Source organism: Macaca thibetana, chromosome 2 (assembly GCF_024542745.1).
Source record: "Macaca thibetana thibetana isolate TM-01 chromosome 2, ASM2454274v1, whole genome shotgun sequence".
Taxonomy (NCBI): domain Eukaryota; kingdom Metazoa; phylum Chordata; class Mammalia; order Primates; family Cercopithecidae; genus Macaca; species Macaca thibetana.
Genome location: NC_065579.1, coordinates 2,291,367 through 2,310,847, shown reverse-complemented (window position 1 = coordinate 2,310,847; position 19,481 = coordinate 2,291,367). Strand labels below are relative to the sequence as shown.

At 37.6% G+C, this 19,481-nt stretch overlaps 1 protein-coding gene across 29 annotated transcripts in view; it reads left to right on the top strand.

Moving 5' to 3' along the window:
• The window catches only part of DLG1 (discs large MAGUK scaffold protein 1), a 282,292-nt gene that overhangs the window by 170,948 nt on the left and 91,863 nt on the right, over nt 1-19,481 (top strand). For all 29 annotated transcript variants that reach the window (XM_050779129.1, XM_050779120.1, XM_050779109.1 and 26 more), the window contains 5 exons: nt 5,365-5,415; nt 7,882-8,006; nt 10,002-10,171; nt 12,313-12,449; nt 17,719-17,863. In XM_050779129.1, the coding sequence (XP_050635086.1) occupies nt 5,365-5,415; nt 7,882-8,006; nt 10,002-10,171; nt 12,313-12,449; nt 17,719-17,863 (628 nt within the window). The remainder of the gene's footprint in view (nt 1-5,364; nt 5,416-7,881; nt 8,007-10,001; nt 10,172-12,312; nt 12,450-17,718; nt 17,864-19,481) is intronic.

Sequence of the window (19,481 nt, the reverse complement as noted above, 5' to 3'; positions counted from 1 at the left end):
CTATTCAGAATTTCTGTTTTTTCGTAATTCAGTCTAAGCAGTTTTGTATTTCTAGAAAATTGTCTTCCTTCTTGGTTATCCAGGTTGTTGGCATGTAATTGTTCATAGTAGTTCCTTATGATCTTTTATATTTCTGTGGTAACAGTTTTAATGTCTCCTTTTCATTTCATGCCATTTACAATAGCACCAAAAAATATAAAGTAAAATGCATAGGAATAAATTTAGCCAAAGGTAAAATATCTGTACAGTGAAAACTATAAAACATAAATGAATAAAATTGAAGAAAACACAGATAAATGGAAAGATACCCCATTTCATGGTTGTGAGGTTAATATTGTTGAAACGGTCATACCACCCAAAACGATCTATAGATTCAGTGTAGTCCCTTTCAAGATTTCAGTGATAGTTTTCATAAAAGTAGAAAATATGCTTCTAAAATTGAAATGGAACCACAAAAGACCCCAAATAGCCAAAGCAATCTTGAACAAAAAGAACAAAGTTTAAGGCATCATACTGCCTCATCTCAGAGTCTGCCGCAGAGCTGTGGTAATGAAAACAGCATGGTACTGGCACAAAAACAGACCGGCGCAATGAGGTAGAATTGAGAGCTCAGAAATTAATCTGCACATTTATGGTAAACTGATCTTCAACAAAAATGGCAAGGGCACACATTGGGGAAAGGACAGTTTCTTCAATATATGGTATTACAGTACCTGGATATCCATGTGCAGAAGAATGAAATTGGACCCTTATCTCATACCATATGCAAAAATAAACTTGAAATGGATTCAGGATTTAAATGTTAACTGACTTTGTAAAACTACTGAAAGATAACATCGGGGAAAAGCAGTGGGGCACAGAGGCTCACGCCTGTAATCCCAGCACTTTGGGAGGCCGAGGTGGGCAGATCACCTGAAGTGAGGGGTTCGAGACCAGCCTGGCCAACATGGTGAAACCCTGTCTCTACTAAAAATACAAAAATTAGCCGAGCATGGTGGCGTGCACCTGTAATCCCAGCTACTTGGGAGGCTGAGGCAGGAGAATCGCTTGAACCCAGAAAGTGGAGTTTGTGGTGAGCCCAGATCACGCCACTGCACTCCAGCCTGGGCGACAGGGTGAGACTCCATCTCAGAAAGAAAGAAAGAAAATATAAGGGAAAAACTTCTCGACATTGGACTGAGCAGATACTTTGAAACCCAGGAGCATAGGCAGTGAAAACAAAATAAGTAAATGGTGGGATTACAACAAGCTTCTGCCCAGCAAAAACAACAATCAACAGAGTGAAGAGACGACCTACAGAATGGGAGAAAATATTTGTGAACTCTAAGTCTGACAAGGGGTTAATAAAAAATTTATAAGGAACTCAAATCAATAGCAAGAAAACATTGTCAGGCCTGGTGGCTCACACCCATTATCCCAGCCCTTGGGAGGCCAAGGTGGGAGGATCACTTGATCTCAGGAGTTTGAGACCAGCCTGGGCGATGTAATGAGACCTTGTCTCCAGAAAAAAATTTTAAAAATTCACCGAGCGCGATGGCGCATGCCCGTAGTCCTGGCTACTCACAAGGCCGAGGTGGAAGGATTGCTTGAGCCCAGGAGTTAAAGGCTGCAGTGAGCTGTGATCACACCACTGCACTCCTGGCTGGGCAACAAAGTTAAAAATACGAATAAATAGCAAGGAAACAAATAACCCATTTTTTAAAATGGACAAAGGATCTGAAAGGACATTGCATATACACAAAAAGACCAAATGTCCAGCAAGTATATTTAAAAATGCTTAACATCACCAATCATCAGGAAAATGCATATTAAAACCACAGTGAGATACCACTTCACACCCATTAGGATGGCTCTTATAAAAAAGACAAGATAAGTCTTGGCAATGGTGTAGAGAACAGGGATCCTTTCTATACTGTTGGTGGGAATGTAAATTAGTACAGCCATTGTGGAAAACAGTGTGGAGGTTCTTCAGAAATTAAAAATAGAACTACCATGTGATCAGCAATCCTACTTCTGAGTACATATCCAAAGGAAAGAAAATCAATACATCAGAGAGATACCTGACTCCAGTGTTCATTGCAGCATTAGTCACAGTTGCCAAGATACGGAAACAACCTAAGTGTCTGTTGACACATGAAGTAGGTGAAGAAAATGTGATATATATACAGAGTGGAATACTCTTCTGCCTTTAAAAAGAAGGAAATTCTGTCATTTATGACAACATGGATGAACCTGGATGACATGTTAAATGAAATTAACAAGGCACAGAAAGGCAAATACTGCACGATCAAATGTTAAAAAGTCAAAAAGCAGAGAGGAGAGTGGTGGTTACCTGGGGATGGTGGTGAGGGATTAAGGAAATGGTGGTCAAATGATACAAAATTTCAATTTACATGAAGTAACTTCACAAGATGTGTTGTATAACATGGCAGCTAGAGTTAGTAACAGTGTATTGTACACTTGAAAATTCCTGAGAGTAGATTGTAAATTTTCTCATCACACACACACACACACACACACACACAAATATGTTTTTGATAATATACTCTTGGCCCTTAGAAGCTTTAGTGTGAGTATGTTTAATGTTACAGAATTGTCTCGGTATTTGAAATTATCAGAGTTTCAAACAATTGAGGATTAAGGAATAAAGTTACTGGTGGTCTGTATGACCGCCTCATGTTTCACCTTTTTAAAAGTACTTAGTGCTACCTAAAAACCCCCCTTCTGTGCTGCTTAGAAACCTGTGTGATGAATTGGCGTTAAATTAAGCACCAGGAACATTTACTGAGCTCCTACCTTGTGAGGAGACTTAGAGGTGAAAAATCTAAGATTCCTGGAGGCAGAAATCTGAATTTTACATTAATGCCAAAAGGGCCATATGAGCACACTCATTTGGAAATGTTTTCCAAAATAAAATTTTAGATGATTTAGAAATAAACAAATGAACAAAAATGGAGCCCAGTGCAGCTAGCAGTTACGGGATTTGGCCTAATCCATATGCCAAGGAAAATTTGTAAACTTTGAGGCTTTTAAAAGCAGAATAGAGTAAGCATAAATTGAACATTCAACTCAAAAGTCTTTTTTAGAAAATCAAAGGAATAAGGATTGTTAAAAACAAAGTAATACCATGAAATGTAATAGATTTGTCAATAACGTCAAGAAACAAGATGATACAAATGACCTTTAGAATAAGAAAGAGGATATTGCAGCAAATAAAAATTTTACTCTTAACAAAGGACTTCCAGTCAAGTGGGTGTGATATACACATGTGTAACCCTCCTATACTCTAGATGCACAGACATGCTTAACACATCTCTTGAAGTTACTCCTCCTAAGCTGAGATAAAGAAATTTTACGTGTGTGTGTGTGTGAGAGAGAGAGACAGAAAGAGAGAGAGAGCACGCAAGCGAACACCTGGGCAACACAGACCCCATCTCTACGGAAAACAGATAAAAATAAACTTAGCCAGGCATGGTGGCATGTGCCTGTAGTCTCAGCTACTCAAGAGGCTAAGGCAGGAGGATCACTTGAAGACAGGAGTTTGAGGCCGCAACGAGCTATGGTTATGCCGGTGCATTCCAGCCTGGGTAGCAGAGTGAAATCCCAACTCTTTCCGTATAAATATATAATGCCTTTATAACATATAATCTATAAGAGGAAAATGTCTTTAGATGAGAAAAAGAAGAGGGAACAAAATAGTAATAGGATTTGAATCCAGGAGAATCACAAGAGTTAAGAACCCAAAAGGGTAGTAGAGATGGGCTTCAGAAGTTCTCAAGGAAGAAACTCCTGGTCCCTATGTTAGACCTGAACTAAGGGCTACTTTTTATAGTACGGTTAAGAAAGCAAAGTAGCTTACGTAGGTTTCGTTGTTTCTGTTGTGGTTATCTATCATTGCATAACAAACTACCCTGAAGCTTAGCGGCTTAAAAGAACAACAGTTCATGTTTTCTCATAATGAACTGGATGACTCTGCTTTACATGGTGTGGGTTAGGGCACTGGACATGGCTGGGAGGTCCAAACAGCCTTATTCACAAGGCTGATAGTTGGTGCTGACTGCTGATTAGAAGTGTAGCTAGAGTTTTGGGCCAAGGGTTTTGGTTCTCCGTTGTTTAGATCTCCCTGTAGGCTGCTTGAGTTTTCCTCATGTTATAGCTGCTGGGTTCTAAAGAAAATACATTCCAAGCAAAGGCAAATACTGCCAGGCATCAGATGACCTAGTCTCTGAAATCACACGGCATCGTTTGTGCCACATTTATTTTCCGTCAAAGCTAGTCACAGGACTTGCCTGGATCTAATGGGAGGGGAAAGAGACTCCTATTGATGGTAGGGTGATTTAGTCATATTGCAAAAGAATGTCTGGAATGGAAGATGTGAGCCATCTTCAGAAGTAGAATTTACCACAGTCCCCATTTGATTTAGCTAGAGTTTTGCCCAGCCTCGTATCACGAGAAATGTTAAAGCAAGGATCCAAACCCATGTTCATCTGATTCCAGGGACTTGTTTCACCAGTGGCCTTTACTGTAGGAGTTAACTTCTTTGAGCAGAGACTAGGAAATAAATTGGAGGGAGATAAATTGTGACCAAGATATCTTGAATGGTGACTCTGATTTTGACATAAAACATGTAAGTGAAATTTGTGACCGAGGAAGCACAAAATTTCCAGATGTCGAAGTGGGAAATTGTAGGATGTGTAATGGAAAGAGCAAGTCATTCAGACTGGATAGTGTGTAAGGTTTATGAAGAGGTGAAGAATGAAGGTGAGTGGTACATTGGGGTCAGTTCATTCAAAGACGTGATTACCAAGCCCTAGAGTTTGGATATTTCGAGAAAGGGAGAGTTTTGAAAGTTTTAGAGGAAGTAGGTTATGTTCTTTAAAACGAACCAGCTGTTTAAAACACAGTGATTTGGGCAGTGGGGAATACTAATCTAAGCAATCAGGCAGACTGCATAGACAGTACTGCATTCCAGAGGAGGTTTAACAAGGCCTGAAGAAAGGTGTCAGAAATGAGAGTGAAGAGGTGATGATTTTCAGAAAAATTAAAGTGTTCAAATCAGGAATAGTTGGCAACTGATAGATGCGTGGAACAAGACAGAGAAGGATCAGAGGTCGAAACTATTAAAAGCTGAATGTGCCTATTCTGGATTTGAAAGTCATGATACCACGAATGTTGTCAGTTGATTAATCACATTTGTATCCTTCCATTCCTTGAAAATCTTCCCCAGACTTATTAAAATGAATATTGTATTTGATTACTGTTGTATTTAACAGGTTTTCATTAATAAATCATACAAAAATTTTGTCTTGCCATTTCAGATTTTACACTCTTAAGTTTCTGAGCTGCTTTTCTTTTCCCCTGTAGGTTAATGGCACAGATGCAGATTATGAATATGAAGAAATCACACTTGAAAGGGTAAAAACTATTACCTTAATCTGTTGTTTAAAGAACTTTGCAATATACTGCTTTTTCATATAGAATTCAAGGGAGATCTTTCAAAAACAGAACTATATGATATTTTCTAAGTTCCCAGTTCATAAAATTGGCCAAGGTATTTTCAAAACATGTGCCTTTTCTTTAGTAACCTTATTTTTTAAACAAACTTTTATTTTAAAGTAGTTTTAGATTTACAAAGAAGTTGTAAAGATAGTCCCAAGAGTTTCCATTTACCCTGGATTCGGCCACCTCTATTGTTAACATCTTATATTACTAGAGTACATTTGTTTGAACTAACACACCTATATTCATACATTATTATTAACCGAAGTCTCTGTTTCCTTGCTTTTTATGTTATTGTCTTCCAGAGGCCCATCCAGGAAACCACATTACGTTTAGTTATCCTGTCTCCTTAGACCCCTCTAGATTATGATAGTTACTCAGGTTTTTCTTGCTTTTTAATTTTGTTTGTATTGTTTATAAGCATATGATAATGAAATATTGTTCGTATTAAGTAAGTGGTATACTAGTAACATGGTCATTGTATCAATTTTCTTTTCTAGCAAAATAACCATACTTCTAACGGACAGAGCTGTATTAAAAACTTACTATGGTATACTCCCCCAGTCAGAAAATGACTTAAGGGTGTAATGCAGATGTGTAAATTTTCTTAAGATATGTTTTTTTCCTTAAGAACGTTTGCATTCAGGCCCGGCACGGTGGCTCACGCCTGTAATCCCAGCATTTTGGGAGGCCGAGGCAGGTGAATCACTTCAGGCCAGAAGTTCAAGACAGCCTGGCCAACATGGCAAAACTCCGCCTCTACTAGAAATACTAAAATTAGCCGGGTGTGGTGGTGCAGACCTGTAATCCCAGCTAGTCGAGTCAGGAGAATCGCTTGAACCCGGGAGGCAGAGGTTGCAGTGAGCCAAGATCGCGTCACTGCACTCTAGCCTGGGTGACAGAGTGAGACTCCGTCTAAAAAGAAAAAAGAGTATCTGCATTCAATTTTTATTGTAAGTTATAATAGTAATGCCACCTTATCTGGCTCGCATTTTATGAAAATTTAGTGTTTCACACGAGCAGATTCTTAAGTAACTAAATGTGTGTATATTCTAGACTAAAATCCTAGATAATTAGATTTGTTTATATTGGAATCAAGTCTGAGAAAAATAAATCTGAGAGTCTTACTTGTATATCTTTATTGCCTTCTACTTAAATTCGTATCACCTGTTAGGTGGCTACTGAAGTAACATTCAAGCAAGCACAGTATTAATGTACTGTACATATTTTAATATAGTAGTTTGTGATGTCTCCTAACTTTTTATATTACTGATTTTTTTATTCTTTCCCAGGGCCTTTTAAATTCCTTTTGTTTAGTCAGGACTATACGTTGTATTTTTCACTGGTTGAAGAACTTGAGTACCTAAGTAACTTGGTAACCTCCCATAATCCACTGGTACTGTTCTTAAGATTCAGGTAATTCATGAAGTTAGATTGAAAAAACATTTTTTTATTAAAATAGAATTTTAAGACAAATGGTGGTAGAGTGAGTGTTTACACTGTGTAATACTACCAGTTAAATAATAGGTCCACATACATTTGCTTACTTGAGTTGCCTGAAATTCAGTTAAAACATTCTTGCAGAAATAAACATTTTTTAATACCATTGCTTAAATCAATTCTCTTTGAAGGCTTTTTGTGGCAGTCAGACCCTTTCTGTGAAGAAAATATTCAGAAATCTTGTTTCTCCAGTTCATAAAACAAGCAAAAAGTAGAGCTCCTTTGGCAAAATTTACTTTGCTGTCCAGAAAATTCACCAGTGTTCTCAGGTTGGACTTTAGTATGAAAAACTGGAAAAACGCCTTTTGCTAATTGGATGTGTTGGTTGAACATGTCATGGGTTGATGGCAGCTGTCACTTAGCGGCTACAATTCGGTCATTTAAAAATAAGCCGATGTCAGGTTAGCAGAAGAAAAGTACCATCGCCACCCCTTTTTTTCAAAGGCTAAAACAATATGTGTGTTTTACCTGCTCAGAAAGAACAGCAGGAAGATCACTTCAGCATCTGTCTCATAGGAGAGAGGTGCCCTACCAAACATGGCCGAGGTGCAGTCTGAAAGAAACAGACTTAGAGTGACACCTCTGCAGATGGGTGACTTAATCCAGCGACAAGTTGCACATACTTTTGAAGAAAGAACTGTGGAGTAGACTTCAGAAGTCCTTGGTATATTTTCTTGAACCTCACCTGTTCAGCAGTAATGCCTCTGAACGGACTTGCCTTCAGAACATGTCCATAATTTAGAATCTTTATATTTTACTCACCCATATACCTTTATTTGTTGTGTTCCTTATGTTAGTACAGTTTCTGCATCCTTTAATGACAGGAACCTATCAATAAAGATAAATCACATTCAGTCTCAATTTTTTTTCTTCTATCCTCAGGGAAATTCAGGGCTTGGTTTCAGCATTGCAGGAGGTACAGACAACCCACATATTGGAGATGACTCAAGTATTTTCATTACCAAAATTATCACGGGGGGAGCAGCCGCCCAAGATGGAAGATTGCGGTATGTTTTGCGATTTTCATTGTGATGCTGAATCCACTTTGTGTATTTTTCTTGAAGCAGACTGGATAAGGAATAAATACAAATAACAAACACTATCATAAAAACTAACATAGGGTGAATGCTTTAACAACATTCAAGTCAATGAATGCGATAATTATGCTCCAAATGTTGTTTTCCTGTGTTCATTTAGGACTCCAGTTTTATCTTAGATATTACAACATTTTGAACGATAAATTTGGTTGATGGTTTAAATGTTTGTGAACATATTTATAGAAATCATGAGTTTCCCTTTGTATTTTCAAATTTGCTCACAAAATATTTTCCATTTCCTCTCTGGTTGGGAAACATGTATATAAACTTATTTAAGATAAGGAGAATAGAGGATCACACATCCAAGTTGAATCCCACACCACAAAGACTAAAGTATATGCAAATTTTAAGTAATATATTTTCTTAATTGACTAGATGAAAATAACATTTGTCTCTGTTTAAATGTAGTGTTCCATTTTGGAAGATATATTTTGCAAACTTTGATTTTTTGGGGGGTCATAAATTACAGCATTTTCCCTATTTCCTTGTTTGTTGTTAAAATAGCCTGAAGTTTTAGGACTAAAGAGTTTATATAGTCTGTTAAAAACAGCATCTTATTTTAAGGATGTTGGTACCTTATGCAGTTTTTCGATTTCTAAGCTTTAATTCTCACTGGATATGACAGATGGTATATTAATGAAATCAAATGGATATAAAAATTAATCATTTAACAGTTCACGTAAATGTAGACATTTACTTTCTGATTCTGTTAGATATAGAAGCTTGTCCGGACCAGTTTTAATATTTTAATTATATTTTGTTTACCCTTTCTACCCAATTTGAGATGACCATCTTTTTTTCCTGATGGAATACCATGCAGTCAAAGAGACCAGAACTAGGGAAAACACTAAGACTAGGAACAAATCAAACTTTTAAAAAACATAACACTATGACAAATTTTAAGTTATTTACTTACAGAACTTTTGAATTAAGTGACCTAATCTTTATATAAATTTCAAAGAATAACTTCATTCTTTTATGTCTAATATATAGGTTGGAATAGGCACTCAGAAAATGATATTTAGTTTATCTCAGTTTTCACACTATCTCTGTGACCTTAAACTCATGATGTGAGCCTCAGTTTTCTTATCTTTGAATCACAGCTCTGTCACTTACTATCTGGGTGGCCTTAGGAAAGTTATTTAAATTCTTTTTGCCTCAATTTCTCCATCTGTAAAATACAGATTAAAATATATATTTAGCTTAGAGGTGTCATGAGGGTTAAAACACCAAGAAAGTGTCTAGCATGTCATTAGTGCTAAATAAATGTCTGCTATTTTTATAAAGTATATCTTAACACCGACACAGAATAAGCATGCAGTAAGTATACAAATGGTAGCTGTAATTATTGTTTAATATTTTTGTATAATCTATTATTTTCACTATTTCTTTTGTTCCTTTTGCTGACCCTTGGGAAATGTTTGTATTTGTTTATATTAGTTTTTTATATACTTTCTTCATTTGTGTTTTCTGGAATTACTCCAGAATTATTTATAATTCTCTTTACCTTAAAAAAAGTAAAAAATTGGCCGGGCACGGTGGCTCAAGCCTGTAATCCCAGCACTTTGGGAGGCCGAGACGGGCGGATCACAAGGTCAGGAGATCGAGACCATCCTGGCTAACATGGTGAAACCCCGTCTCTACTAAAAATACAAAAAACTAGCCGGGCGAGGTGGCGGGCGCCTGTAGTCCCAGCTACTCCGGAGGCTGAGGCAGGAGAATGGCGTGAACCCGGGAGGCGGAGCTTGCAGTGAGCTGAGACCCGGCCACTGCACTCCAGCCTGGGTGACAGAGCGAGACTCCGTCTCAAAAAAAAAAAAAAAAAAAGTAAAAAATTTGTGAAGTGGAAAATTAATATTTACATTATATTTAATTTTTATTTTTTATATTTAATTGTTTTCTCAGGGTCAATGACTGTATATTACGAGTAAATGAAGTAGATGTTCGTGATGTAACACATAGCAAAGCAGTTGAAGCGTTGAAAGAAGCAGGGTCTATCGTACGCTTGTATGTAAAAAGAAGGAAACCAGTATCAGAAAAAATAATGGAAATAAAGCTCATTAAAGGTCCTAAAGGTATGTGGTAAGTCAAACTAAGATAAATTAAGAAATCTCTGAGTTAAGTATTCCTATGAACTTTATCTGTGACATAGATTTCAAGATGAACAATAATAGTAATATTCTATAGAACTTGAGTGGATTTTAATTTCTCTGTTATTTCTACTGATTTTTGTCTTACATTGCATTTTAGAATATTTACATTTCTACCAAGATTGCAGCATTTGAAAAGTTCCTATTTTTTGGGGTGGGGGGTTGTTTTTAGAGGCAGGGTTTTGCCCTGTCACCCTGGCTGGAGTCCAGTGGTACATCCATGGCTTACTGCAGCCTCAGTCTCCTGAGCTCAAGCGATCCTCTCACCTCACCCTCCCAGGTAGCTTGGACTACATGCACGCGCCACCACACTGGGCTGATTTTTTTAGTTTTTGTAGAGACGGAGGTCTCCCTGCATTGCCTAGGCTGGTCTCAAACTCCTGGGCTCAAACAGTTCTCCCACCTCAGCCCCCCAGAGTGCTGGTATTACAGTGTGAGCCACTGCACCTGGCCCAAAATTCTTATGTTTGTCAATGTATACATTTTATACATTTTACCTCAGTGAGCATATATATAGATTTATAAGTTTTTATGATTTTTATATTCAATATTTGCTCAGCACATTTTTAAGAATTTTTAAAAGTACGGAACAAAATATCTACTTGTTTTATAAGTGGATTTCTCCCTATTGGTATTAAGTATTATTACATTAAAGACTTCTAGTGTTAAGAGTGAAATATTTGTGTCCTGGAATACTTTGAAGTTAAGTATAGTATTGATATTAACTTGTGATAATTAATCTACAAAGTACTTTAAATGCAGATACACAGCCTAAGTTAAAAGAAGAAGTGCTTTTAATATGTATTATGAGCAGTTACATCTGCAGTAAAGGACTGTTAAGATGTGATTTCTCTTTGGGAGACCGAGATGGGCGGATCACGAGGTCAGGAGATGGAGACCCTCCTGGCTAACACGGTGAAACCCCGTCTCTACTAAAAAATACAAAAAACTAGCCGGGCAAGGTGGCGGGTGCCTGTAGTCCCAACTACTCGGGATGCTGAGGCAGGAGAATGGCGGGAACCCGGGAGGTGGAGCTTGCAGTGAGCCAAAATCCGGCCACTGCACTCCAGCCTGGGCCACAGAGCAAGACTCCATCTCAAAAAAAAAAAAAAAAAAGATGTGATTTCTGAATTTTTAAAACATTGATGGATTGAGGATAAATGGAAATATTAGTTTAAATATGTGGCTTCATGGAAGAGGGAGGATTTCAACAAATGAAAAAGGAATGGAGAGCTGAGAAATTTTCTGATGTTGGAGCTATGGGATTTAAGAATTACAGAAATTCCTTACTTAAAGTTGTTAATTCATAGAATATTGAAAAAGAGCCAAAGTATTCACATTTTTAAAGCCTGTTGGTTCTGCCCACCACCACCAGACGATCTTATTATTTCTTCTCAATTGTTTTATTCTAGTGAAAATAATGAAAGTGTAGGTGAGCGTAATTATGATGGAAACAAAAGTAAAACATAATTTTGCAATGTCACTTTGGAATAACAAGTGCATTTGCGAGAAGATACTAAGAAGGAACACGTGGGATAAAAGGAATCTATTCATAACTCTAGGAGCAGCTATATTTATAAGTGCCCCTTGATTGCAGAACATACACTAGTAGATAACTAAATGGATTCTTTTCTATTTTAAAAAATATTAGTGTGGTGGAATTATTACCTTGTAGTTTTCAACCATTTCTTTCTGGGCTTAAGTTCATATTTATAGAAGAGAATCTAAGGCCGGGCGCGGTGGCTCAAGCCTGTAATCCCAGCACTTTGGGAGGCCGAGACGGGCGGATCACGAGGTCAGGAGATCGAGACCATCCTGGCTAACACAGTGAAACCCCGTCTCTACTAAAAAAAAAAATACAAAATATTAGCCGGGCGTGGTGGCGGTGCCTGTAGTCCCAGCTACGCGGGAGGCTGAGGCAGGAGAATGGCGGGAACCCGGGAGGCGGAGCTTGCAGTGAGCTGAGATCCGGCCACTGCACTCCAGTCTGGGCGACAGAGCGAGACTCCGCCTCAAAAAAAAAAAAAAAAAAAGAAGAGAATCTAAAACTAGTGTTTTCCAAACAGGTCTTGGGTTCAGCATTGCTGGAGGTGTTGGAAATCAGCATATTCCTGGGGATAATAGCATCTATGTAACCAAAATAATTGAAGGAGGTGCAGCACATAAGGATGGCAAACTCCAGATTGGAGATAAGCTTCTAGCAGTAAGTATAGAAATCTGTTGTCTTTTAAATCATTTTGTTGTCTGATTTTTCTAATAGATACTGGAATTTCTCCATACCAAAAAGGTCTAAATGATATTTAAATTAGCAAATCCTAGCCTTGCTGTATCAAATCCTAAAAAATGATTCTTGGTAATATCTTTATTTGTCATTTCTGTTTTCTCTGCCAGCTCCTCCTCCGTTTTCCTTTTATTCCTTCGTTGTTGTTGAAGGGTTGAGGGCTTGTATGCACAGAGTGTTTCATCATAATCCTTAGATTTATAAAACAGCGTCATCATTTGTTTATGTATGACCCTTTTGTGTTTTACTTCACTTAATAATATAATGAAATCTAGTAATTACCCAGCTCAAGAATTAGAACATCAACCATTTTGTGTTTCTTATTCCTTTGCTTCTTAAAAATTGTTTAATTAGGCCAGGTATGGTGGCTCACACCTGTCTGTAATCTTGGCACTTAGGGAGGCTGAGGTAGGCAGATTGCTTGTACCCAGGAGTTTAAGACCAGCCTGGTCTGCATGGCAAAACCCTGTCTCTACAAAAAATACAGAAATTAGCCAGGCCTGGTGATACACACCTATAGTCCCAGCTCCTCAGGAGACTGAGGTGGGACGATCACCTGAGCCCAGGAGGTTGAGGTTACAGTGAGCTGTGATTGTCCCACTGTACTCCAGTCTGGGTGACAGAGTGAGAGCCCATCTCAAAAAAAAAAAGTTTAATTACATACATATGCCTAAATAATTTTGTTTAGTATTGTTTTGAAGGTTTTTCAGAACGCTATTGCACTGTATGAGACTTTCGTCTCCAGTATTTTTTTTGCTTAATATTGTTTTACTAAGACTTACCCATATCATTGCTTAGAGCTAAAGTTCATTCATTTTATCTCTATGTAATATTCCACTGTATGTCTATACTGCAATTTATTTGTCTAATCTTCATCAGTGTATTAGTTTGTTTTCACACTGCTATGCAGAATTACCCGAGACTGGGTAATTTATAAAGGAAAGAGGTTTAATGGACTCACCAGCCTCAGGAAACTTACAGTCATGGTGTTGGGGGTGGGGGAAAGCAAACACACCCTTCTTCACATGCCAGCAGGGGAGATGCCAGATGCTTATAAAACAGTCTCATCTCATGAGACTCACTCACTATCAAGAGAGTATCATCGGGAGCCACCTCCATGATCTAATCACCTTCTACAAGGTCCCTCCCTCAACACGTGGGGATTACAATTCAGGATGACATTTGGGTGGGGACACAGAGCCATACCATATCAATCAATAACTGTCTCAGCCCATGTTCCTTAGGGAAACAGAATCTGAAGAAAAGCTAATGTGCTAAGGTGTTATTGGGAGATGTGATCTCAAGAAGGCAAGAGTGAGTGGAAATGAGAAGTGAAGCAGAGAATGAATGAGAGCCAGTAGAAGGTAGAAAGTGTCTGAGCTGGCTGTAATTTTATAAGGTAGCTTGTTGCTTGTCATGTAGAACAGTCTTCCAGGCAGACACTGTAGAAACCGTCCAGGCATCATAAACCTTACATCCAGCCATCCAGAGAAACGAAAGAAAGGTTTATCTGCTGGCCCCTTTTATTCTCCTTCTCTTGTCTACCCCCTAGGGGTTATTTGTCCCAAGCTTTTGGATTGTGTTACCCAGCTCCCCTGGGCACAGTTTCTAGGAAAGCCAACTCCTATCCTCCGTGGCACAGCATTCAGCCAAGCCCAAAAACGGTGGGGCTGCAGGGGTATAGACAGGGCAGACGTGGGTCTGTGACGTGCTGTGGCTCTCACTGTGTGGAACACATCAGCCATGCCCAGTCCCAGCCAGAAGGGGCTGAGAAAACTGGGAAGGGCAGGAGGCAAGATGAAAGTAGTAGTCAGGACTCTCCACTGAGCAAGCAGCCAAGGCCTAGCAGAATCTGAAAAGGCACAGAAACTGGTTCTGGCGTGGTAGGATGTTGGTTTTTAAAAATATACTAGCAAGTACTGGTTTTTAAAAATCTATTTTAAGTCTTTTTTTTTTGGTATTATGAATAATTTTCTTAGGAAGAGGTGCTGTGTGTTCTGGTGAACGTGTACAAGAATTTTACTTGACTGTCACGGGATAGTTGATTATTCTGCTAGTAGCATTCTTTTTAAAAACCACCCTGTTGTTTTCCAGGCTGCTTGTAAAAATTTACATCAGCAATATATATAAGATTCCTTTGTTCTGCATCCTGTTGAGTACTGGTTATTGTTGCAAGGAGACTGTATTTTTAGTTAATGATAGGGAAAAGGAAAGAGCAGAACTTGAACTACGTTTCTCTAACTTATCCTTTCACAGCTAAGATCACCACTGTTTCCTCGAACTGTAACCAGCATCGTCTCACCATCACTCACACGCAAATGCAGAGTCAAGACAGCCATCTGTTGCCACTAATTTTCTCACTTTTACTTTTATCGTTTCTCTAGAACTGGTTTTGGTGGTAGGAGACAGCAACCTGTGCTGATACCACTGTGGCAAGACTCATTCTCTTTTAAATCAACTTTTAATGAGGCTTTTCTTCTCTTAATTACACTGAAATCATTCAGTGCTCAGTCCTTGTCTTAATTGACTGATCTGGCTGGAGTTTGACACACCTTCCTCCTTCTTGTAACACTTTTTCGTTTGCCTAACAGTCACCCTTTATCTTGGTATTTCTCTTCTTAGTAGCCACTCGTCAGTCTGTCGTTCTGATGTCTGGTGCCTCCTCATATCCCTAACCTCTAAACGTTGAAGTAATCCAGGACTCCCTCCTTGTACATTTTCTCCTCTTTACTATTCACTCCCAAAGTCACTGTTTTTTAACGTGTAGATCAAGACTCTGGTAAATGGTCAAATAACTTTTCTCTGGTCTAAAATATTGGGATCATCATCCTACACATTCCACATTGAATCCCTCAGCAAATTGTGTCAGCTCTTGTATCAGTTATCTAGTGATATGTGAGAAAACACAAAGATTAATGGCTAAAAAACACCACTCATGTATTTGTTTATAATTCTTCAGATTGGATAGGGCTTGGCAGGAACAACTTGTCTTTGCTTTACTAGGCCACAAAATCCACTGCTAGGTTGGCCCACACATATGGTGGGCAAGTTGGCGCTTAGCTGGGAACTCAACTGGCACTGTTAGCCAGGTGCTTAATTCTCCAGTGGCCTCTTAGCGTGGTTAGGTTGAGTTTCACACAGGATGGTGGCTAGGTTCCAAAAGTGAGCTTTCCAAAGAAGATAAGCACCGATGTATTGTTTTTATCAATCCTCTCTTTCCTTCGCAATTACTGTACCTCATTGGCTAAAGCTGGTTATGTGGTCAAGCAAAATTCAGTGTAGAAAGAGATTTTTACAAGGGTGTGAATACCAGGATGCATGGCTTATTCTAGGCCACCAAAGAAACAGTATACCACAGCTATTGAATATGTTATACCACAGCTATTTAATGTGTATTTCAACAGTATACCACAGCTATTGAATGTGTGTTTCAGCAGTATACCACAGCTATTGAATGTGTGTTTCAGCAGTATACCACAGCTATTGAATGTGTGTTTCAGCAGTATACCACAGCTATTGAATGTGTGTTTCAGCAGTATACCACAGCTATTGAATGTGTGTTTCAGCAGTATACCACAGCTATTGAATGTGTGTTTCAGCAGTATACCACAGCTGTTTAATGTGTATTTCAAAATGCAGGCCGTCCTTGCTTTACATGGTAATGTGGAGCCATAAAAATGACCATGCTGCTGAAACTCTGCAAAGCAATGTTCATAATCAATGAGGGGAAATTATTCTTCTGTGACCTTTAAATTTTTTTGTGAAAATATTAAAAACTGCTGTTGTCAATTACAAAGGTACAAATTAGGAAAATGAAAAATATATTAATATTGTTAATACAAGGTAATTTAAAACAGAAACATTGATAATGTTTTATTCATTTACAAAAAAAAATGTATCAAAGAGAAGAACAATCTAAAGCAAACAGAAGGGTGGAAATAATAAAGATTAGAGCAGAAATTACTGAAATAGGTAATAGAAAAGGTGTAGAGAAGATAGACAAAAACTGAAAGTTGGTCCTTTGATAAAAATCAACAAAATGAAAAACTTCAGACCAGCCAAGTAAAAAGAGAGAAGGCTGAAATTTCTGAAAGCAAGAATGAAAGCGGGAAAACAAGAGACTGTTGTGAGTAACTATGTGCTAATACCTGAGGTAACTTAGATGAAATTGACAGATTGCTAGAAAGACACAAACTACCACTTCTAATCAGTCTTATCCTTGAGATTCTGTCCAGGGCAATAAGAAAAGAAAAAGGGAAAAAAAAATCAGATTAGAAAGGAAGAAATAAAACTATATTTGCAGATGTCATCATATTGTATATAGAATATCCTAAGGAACCTGCTAATAGACTAATAAATTAGTTTAGTACTGGTTGCAGGATACATCACTACCTAAAAATCAGTTATATTTCTATACAGAAGATAGATGAATGGCCAACAAATAATTGAAAAAAAAGTTCAACTTGAGTATTACAAAAGTAGAAATTTAAAACTGATGTATAAATTAAAACATGCATCATTTTACAGATTTTTAAAATTAGTTGATAATGTTTAATGTTGGCAAAGGTCTAAGTAGATGGGCACTCTCATATGCTGTGGTAGTGAGTATAAATTTACTAAAACCATGTAGGAGAACAATTTAAATATCTCACTTGTGTTCTAATAGTTTTCCTATTTAAATATGGGAATATTAACAGATATAATATTTAATAAATTATGATATAGCCACACAATGGGCTACTGTGCAGCCGTTTTTTTTTTTTTTTAACAGTGTAGTAATTCTATTAATATGTGTCCAAATATGGAACAGTCTCTAAGGTACCTTACATTAAAAATCCTAACGTAAGAACAAAAATTTTAATATGTTTTCATTTCTTTAAAGAAGAAAAGGTCTAAAACGCATCCACACACATTCCTGAATGCCTAAGAATGAGAGAAAATCAAGACTGGGAGAATAGGAGGGATGGAGGCTGGAATCAAGATGGGCTATTCTGTTAACATACAACAACTTCATATGTCATGATAAACAACTTACTGAGATCATAGATGTCAAACATGGGTATTTTCTTTCTGCATACCTTTATTTTCCTTAAATCACTCTCTTATTTTCCCTTTCTTTTCGTGAAATTGTTTTCAAAACTCAGAAAACAAGTGAAAATGTCATAAATGTCTTTTGGGATTTTTTTTTTAGGTGAATAACGTATGTTTAGAAGAAGTTACTCATGAAGAAGCAGTAACTGCCTTAAAGAACACATCTGATTTTGTTTATTTGAAAGTGGCAAAACCCACAAGTATGTATATGAATGATGGCTATGCACCACCTGATATCACCAACTGTAAGTCTGTTAGCATATGTTTGCTTAAATTTATCTTATTTCTTCAGTTGTTATGCCATTAGTGAAATGTTCTCAGTATAATAAAGTTTAAACATTATGCAAATATTTTTAAAGGAACAATTAAGCATTTTAATCTACTCTTTTTTTTTTTTTTTAAATCTACTTTAAGTCAAAATTTTTATAATTAGAAAGGGGGATCCTTTTTACCTTTATTATTTTATAGTAGTGATTACTCTTACATTTAAAGGGTTGATTTTCAAACTTTTATGTAAATAATAGTCACTAAAGAACACTTGCAAATATTGAAATTGTTTTGTTCTAATAGTTTTTCAATTGAGCTCAGAAATTTGCTTTAACAAGCAGTTCATTCTTTTAACAAGCAAAGTACAGGCATACCTCATTTTATTGTTCCTTGCTTTATTGCACTTCACAGAGACTACATATTTTACAAACTGAAGGTTTATGGCAATCCTGCATTGAGCAAATTTATCCGCACCTTTTTTTCTTCAGTAACATGTTCTCACTTCATGTCTCTTAATGTCTCTGTGTCACATTTTGGTAAATCTCGCAATATTTCACACTTTTCATTATGATTGTGGTATCTATTACAGTAATCTGTGATCACTGGTCTTTGATGTTTAACTATTTTAATTGTTTTGAGGTGCTACAACCACACTCGTGTAAGACAGCAAGCTTAGTGGATCGGTGTGTTCTGACTGCTCCTCTGACGACTAGTCGTTCCCCTGTTTCTCTCACTCTCCTCGGGCCTCCCTATTCCCCAAGATACAACAATATTGAAATTAGGCCAGTTAATAACTCTACAATGACCTCTAAGTGTTCAAGTGAAAAGACAAGTTGCATATTTCTCATTTTAAGTCAAAATGGTTTAACTTAGTGAGGAAGGCATGTCCAATGGCAGTAAAGGGAGAAAGCTAGACCTCTTGCTGCATTTAGCCAAGTTGTGAATGCCAAAGAAAAGTTCTTGAAGGAAGTTAAAAGTACTGTTACAGTGAACACACTAATGATAAGAAAGTAAAGCAGTCTGATTGCTGATGTGGACAAGTTTGAAGTGGTCTAGGTAGATCAAACCAGTCCTAAGATTCCTTCAAGCCGAAGCCTCACCCAGAACTGTAAGTCTGAGAGAGATGAGGAAGCTGTAGAAGAGAAATGTGAGGCTAGCAGGGGTTGGTTCATGCGGTTGAGGGAAAGAAGTCATCTCTATAACATGAAAGTGCAGGTAAAGCAGCAAGTGCTGATGTAGAATCTGCAGCAAGTTACCCAGAAGATCTAGCTAAGATACTGAATGGAAGTGGTTACACCAAACAGCAGTTTTCCAACGTAGATGAAACAGCATTCTGCTGGAAAAAGATACCTTCTAGGACTTCCACAGCTGGAGAGGATAAGTCAGTGCCTGACTTCGGAGATTCAAAGTACAGGCTGACTTTCATGTTAGTTGCTAATGCAGCTGGTGATTTTCAGTTGAAGTCAATGCTCATTTACCAGTCCAGAAATCCAAGGAATTATGCTAAGCCCATCTGCCTGTTCTGCATAACTGTAACAAAACCTGTGCTCTGTAACTTAAACAACAAAGCCTGAGTGACAGCATATCTGTTTACAG